Source organism: Mus pahari, chromosome 14 (genome assembly GCF_900095145.1).
Source record: "Mus pahari chromosome 14, PAHARI_EIJ_v1.1, whole genome shotgun sequence".
NCBI lineage: Eukaryota > Metazoa > Chordata > Mammalia > Rodentia > Muridae > Mus > Mus pahari.
This window is the reverse complement of record NC_034603.1, coordinates 66,510,675-66,516,274: the sequence shown is the minus strand read 5'-3', so window position 1 is coordinate 66,516,274 and position 5,600 is coordinate 66,510,675. Positions and strand designations below refer to the sequence as shown.

Genomic DNA, 5,600 nt, shown 5'->3' with positions numbered 1-5,600 from the left:
AGAAGAAGAAGAAGAAGAAGAAGAAGAAGAAGAAGAAGAAGAAGAAGAAGAAGAAGAAGAAGAAGAAGAAGAAGAAGAAGAAGAAGACGTCGTCCTAATTGCTGAGTCCTTAGTGGCCCTAAGCATTGAAGTCATCCTCCTTTATTAACACACAGGACAAGGCTAAAAACACTGAAGACAGGATCAGAATAAGGTTAAAACTCTACTCCTTTGATTTCCCCACCAGCCAGGCCACTTTTCTTCATTGGCCTTCTCTTTCACTTTGCCCGCAGGGTTGTTGTTGGACACGTGGAGTTATTTTATAATGGTTGATCTTGGGCTCCTTTTGGAAAGGAAAAATGTTTAAATTTACCGAATTCCTTGCTGATAATAGCTAGAGAGCTTTTTTTTTTTTTTTTTTTTTAGGGTGGTGGCTTGCTCTGTAGACCAGGCTGGCCATAAACTCCAAGATCTACCTGCTTCTGCCTCTCAAGTGCTGAGATGAAAGAGGTGCTGTCACACACAACCAGCTTCTTGTATCTATCATTTCTTTCTTTTTCTTTTCTTTTTTTTTTAAGCACAGGAAATTGAAGCTTCCTCCACTGAGAACCCACCGAGCCCCCAACCTCTTACGGGGCTCTAGACTGCATTTGGCATAGAGGGCAAATAGAAAGAGCTCTTGCAGATTCCCTCAGCAGCTGACTGAGGGAGAAGAAGTTCCCGGTCTCATGACGGCTTCTCAGCTTCACTGAAGAGACCTGAATGAATCTTTGTATCAGGGGTGATCCACAGGGAGTGTAAGCCCTGCCTGACATTTTGCTGGCGTCTCTATACTCTTCTTCGAGTACGGAAGCCTAAGACTGCAAGCAGAAGAAGAACTTGCCAGAACTTTGCCAGCACTAACTCAGTGCTTCTCAACTCCCCAAGGTTGCGACCCTTTAACACAGCGCCTCATGTTGTGGTGCCCTCCTACCATAACTAGCCCATTGCTACTTCATAACTGTAATTTTTTTTTTGCTGCTGTTATGAGTTGTAAGGTAAACGATCTGATATGCGACCCCCCAAAGGGGTCACGACCCACAGGCTGAGAACCGCTGCCTTAGCCAGCCTTGAGTGAGGGATGGCGTTGTTTTCTCCGTCAGAAAAAAAAAAAAAGGAAAACTCATCTCAGGATTAAGACTCTCTGTAATCTCAACGAATCTGAAATAAAGAATGAGCATCCGTTTTCTAGTTTTATTCAGAAGGACGGCTAAGTCAATCACTTTGCACTTCTAAAATGCCGTCTCTCTTCAGTGTCTCTCAGAGCATATGGACCCTCCTCAATGGTCAGATTTCCTGTCAGTCCCAGCCACAATTGCTATTGGTCCATTTTGAAGATTCTCCCGCCTCCCTTTACCTAATTGGTTCATTCGAAAAGGCCGCCTATGAATTAAAGACTGTCTACGATTGGTTGCTGCAAACAGAGCCAATGAGAGCGAGTCGGTGATTGGTTCCTCTGATTTGGGCGGGCTAGATGAAGGTTCAAATGAACCGAGGGAAGCTCTCCTAACCGACAAGCGTCTGTGAGGGAGCGTCCGGTTCGCGGGTCGCCTAGCGTTTCCCACTGGTTTTGTCGCCTTCAGGATTCTCGAGCCCCTTCAGGACCGTCACCATGGAGTTGTCACCGCTGCAGGTACAGCTCGCGAATGGGGCCGGGTGGTAGAGCCTTTACGTAGCCCCTGCGTTCATGGCCGGCGGCGAGAGTTGAGGTTCCTGGGCCGAGCGCTGGCCGGCGACCGGCTGGATCTGGTCAGCCCCATTTTCTGGGCCTTTGAGGGGCCGTGGGCAGGGTGAAGCTCTTTCCGAAATGATATCTATAATCTACTCTGGCCTCTTGACTGTTTTATTGTCTGTGGGAGCAGGTTCTATTCGTCCTGCGATCGGTCTGTAGTCTAATGGCTCCCGTGTGACTTCCAGCCGGCTTATACTCGAATTCAGTGGCCCTCACAGAAGGTGCAGAGCATGGCAGTTCCCATTGAGGAAGTTGCCGACCGAGTGGCTCAAAAAAAAAAAAAAAAAAAAAAAAAGTCCAATTTCAGGATGTGAATGTAGCCAACGGTTTGCATAGCTAGCATCCCAACTGCTATGGCTGGATACCACCATATGTAAATCTGCACGAGCCTATGTGGGCACTCAGTACATATTTCCCCATGAGATGAAAGAAGTTGAGTGTTGTTTATCGATGACATAAAAATATTTTTCAAGGCAGAAATGTCCATACTTGCTGAAATAAAATAACCTATTTAAACGGGCACCTGTAGCCAGACCTAGTGGGGCAGGCCTGAAATAGCAGCCGCTCCAGAGACTGAGGCAGGAGGATGACTTAAGCTATTTAATGGGACTCTCAAAAACTGCAACAGGGGGTGAAAAGCCGGTCTGGGGATTTTGCTCAGCGGTCAGAGCATTTGCCTAGCATGTGCGTGCAGGGAAAGCCTTAGGTTCCATCCCCAGCATCACGCATACTCAAACCACAGAACCTAGTTCTAAGGATTTTAATTGACTTGTTTGTTCAAAACTATATGAACTCTACCAGTACCTACAAGCAGAGGATAGGTTTTGATATAGTGTGCTGACTTTATCATTGTTGCAGATATTTTGTTGACCACTTATGATAAACTTGTGGCTAAAATTGAGTTTATTTTTACTTCCCCCCAATGACTAGCCTGTAAATGAAAATATGCTAATGAACAAAAAGAAGAATGAAGATGGCAAGAAAAGATTGTCTATTGAAAGAATCTATCAGAAAAAAACTCAACTGGAACATATATTGCTCCGCCCAGATACCTACATTGGCTCTGTGGAGTTAGTGACCCAGGTAAAACCAAACTAGCTAAGTGCCCTTGCTTTATTGTCGTGGCATACTTTGTCAGGTTAATGGTTTTTTTTTTTTTTTTACTTATTTACTGTCACTGGAACTGATCCATCATTCATGCATATACTGCAGATTCTGTGTGTGTTTCAACATTTATTCTAGAAGACTTCACTCCTAGTTGTGTTGGTGCAGGCCTTTAATCCCAGCACTCAGGAGTCAGAGGCTGGCAGATCTCTGAGTTTGAGACCAGCCTGGTCTGTATAGCCAGTTTCTGGCCAGTCAGTGCTACATAGTGAGATACTGTCTCAAAAAAAGAAAAGGCTAGACTATTAATGACAAAACAATAAATAAATAGATAAAATAAAAATAACTTTCTTTGCCTCTTCTAGCAAATGTGGGTTTACGATGAAGACGTTGGCATTAACTACAGGGAAGTCACTTTTGTTCCTGGTTTGTATAAAATCTTTGATGAGATTCTAGGTAAGTAAATATTTTTATATAAAGATCTACTGGTTAAGTTCTAGGTGTCATTCATAGCAAACCTTCTGTAGACATAGCTGCTGTCATTTCAAGTAGTTAGTGGTTAGAGGTGAGATACTTGGGCTGTATGTGGTAGCTCACACCTTTAATCCCTGCACAGGTGGACAGATGTCTGGATTGAAAGTCAGCTTGATGTATATAGTGAGTTCTGGGGCAGTGAGACCCTACCTCAAAAAAAAAAAAAAAAAAAAAAAAAAAAAAAAACAAAAAAAAAAAAAAAAAAAAAGAAAGAAAGAAGAAAAGAAAAAGGAGAAAAAAGAAGCAGTCCAATAAAGTCCAGAAAATTATTTTTTTTCTCTGGAAATAGTACTGTGAACAGAAATTGCAATAATAAACCAGCAAGGTGTTAATTCCAATGCTGAGGAGATAGATGCAGGAAAATCAAAAGCTCAAGGTTGTTGTTCTCTGCCATGTAGCAAGTTCAAAGTCAGCATGAAATGCTTGTGGTTCTGTCACAGTAAAGACTGCTGTAAAACTAAGGCCTTGTTAATGGCATTTTTTTTTTTTTTACTTGTGAATGTATTTTTCTTTGTTATAGAGCTAATATATTATAAAGCACTTTAATGTCTTCTAAGTGTGTATTTTATTTTCTTACAGTTAATGCTGCTGATAACAAACAAAGGGACCCAAAGATGTCTTGTATTAGAGTCACAATTGATCCGTAAGTGGAAGCTGTCTGTTTGCTGAAGCTCATGTTTGTTGTTATACTTGCTTTGATTACTAGTGAAGATAGCATCTTTTAAGTTAACTTTCCTGATAGTCATGGTAGCACACACTTTTAATTTCAGCAGTTTTGAGAGGCAGAGGCAGGCTGGTCTCCTGAGTTCAAGGCCAACTTGCTCAAGCTAAATCCAGGGAAGCCAGGGTTGCATAAGGAAACCTTGTCTCAAAAAACAAAAAACAATTTGAATTAGTGCAGAAAGACTGGAGTCTAAAATGAGTAAGTAGCCTGTGGGTACCCAACAATTACAACTAATATTTATTTTAGTTTTATTTTCCTTTGGTGCATTTATTTATTTATTTATCTACTTACTTACATACTTGTTTGTTCGTTTGTTAGTTGGTAGACCGGGTCTCACTGTGTAGCTCTAGCTAATGTAGAACTTGCTATGTAGCTTGAGTATGCTGGCCAAACTAAGGGATCTGTACACCTCTGCACACCTAATCAAGTTTTCTAGTTGGGTCTGGTGGTATAGGCCTTTAATCCTAACTGCTTGGGAGACTGAGGCAGGAATATGACAAGCTGAGAGCCAGCCTGAGCAATGTACTGAGACCATGTCCCAAAATAAAAGTTTTATATTAAAAAAAGGACTGAGAGGGCTGGGGAGATGGCTCAGCAGTTAAGAGTACTAACTGCTCTTCCGGAGGTCCTGAGTTCAAGCCCCAGCAACCACATGGTAGCTCACAACCACCCGTAATGAGATCAGATGCCCTCCTCTGGTGTGTCTGAAAACAGCTACAATGTACTTACATATAATAAATAAATCTTTAAAAAAAGGACTGAGAGTGTAGCTTGGTGGTAACATGTGTGCAGTCCAGACACAGGACTACAAAACATGAAACTTAGCAGATATGGTGAGTGGCATACATACTTCATCCCATCAGGCACAGGCAGAGGCAGATAGATCTTTGTGAGTTCCAGGCCAATTAGAATTACATGGTGAGACCCTGTCTCAAAACAAGACAAATTTCCCTATTTGCTCTGATCCATTTCAAAATAGTTTGTAGACATGACGCTTAATCATGCAGTCATGATTAATAATCAGCCAGCATTTGCAGTAATTGTTCTGGTCATCTGAAAGATGTTACTTCTTTTTTGATGATGCTGGGGGAAAGGGGGGTTCAAGACAGGGTTTCTCTGTGTAGTCCTGGCTGTCCTGGAACTCAGGCTGGCCTCAAACTTAGAGATCCGCATGCTTCTGCCTCCCAAGTGTTGGGATTAAAGGTATATGCCACCATTGCCTGGCTTGATGATGCTATTGAAACAGCAAGCTAGCAGCCAGTAGTAGAGAATAATTTGGGTTTATATTTCTGGTTTTAAATGCTAGTGTTCCTTTGTGGGTAGCCAGGATGCCTGGCTCACATTTTTTTCCATTTTTTTTTCTTAGATATTTTCTTTATTTACATTTCAAATGCTATCCCGAAAGTTCCCTATACCCTTCCCCCGCCCCTGCTCCCCTAACCACCCACTCCCCCTTCTTGGCCCTGGTGTTCCCCTGTGCTGGGTCAT

At 42.4% G+C, this 5,600-nt stretch overlaps 1 protein-coding gene across 1 annotated transcript in view; it reads left to right on the top strand.

The window, feature by feature from the left end:
• Positions 1 to 1,578: 1,578 nt before the first annotated feature.
• The window catches only part of Top2a (DNA topoisomerase II alpha), a 33,806-nt gene continuing 29,784 nt past the window's right edge, over positions 1,579 to 5,600 (top strand). Inside the window, exons 1-5 of the mRNA XM_021212725.2 lie at positions 1,579 to 1,651; positions 2,681 to 2,833; positions 3,220 to 3,310; positions 3,968 to 4,031; positions 4,905 to 4,945. Of these exons, the coding sequence (XP_021068384.1) occupies positions 1,631 to 1,651; positions 2,681 to 2,833; positions 3,220 to 3,310; positions 3,968 to 4,031; positions 4,905 to 4,945 (370 nt within the window). The 5' untranslated portion in view covers positions 1,579 to 1,630. The remainder of the gene's footprint in view (positions 1,652 to 2,680; positions 2,834 to 3,219; positions 3,311 to 3,967; positions 4,032 to 4,904; positions 4,946 to 5,600) is intronic.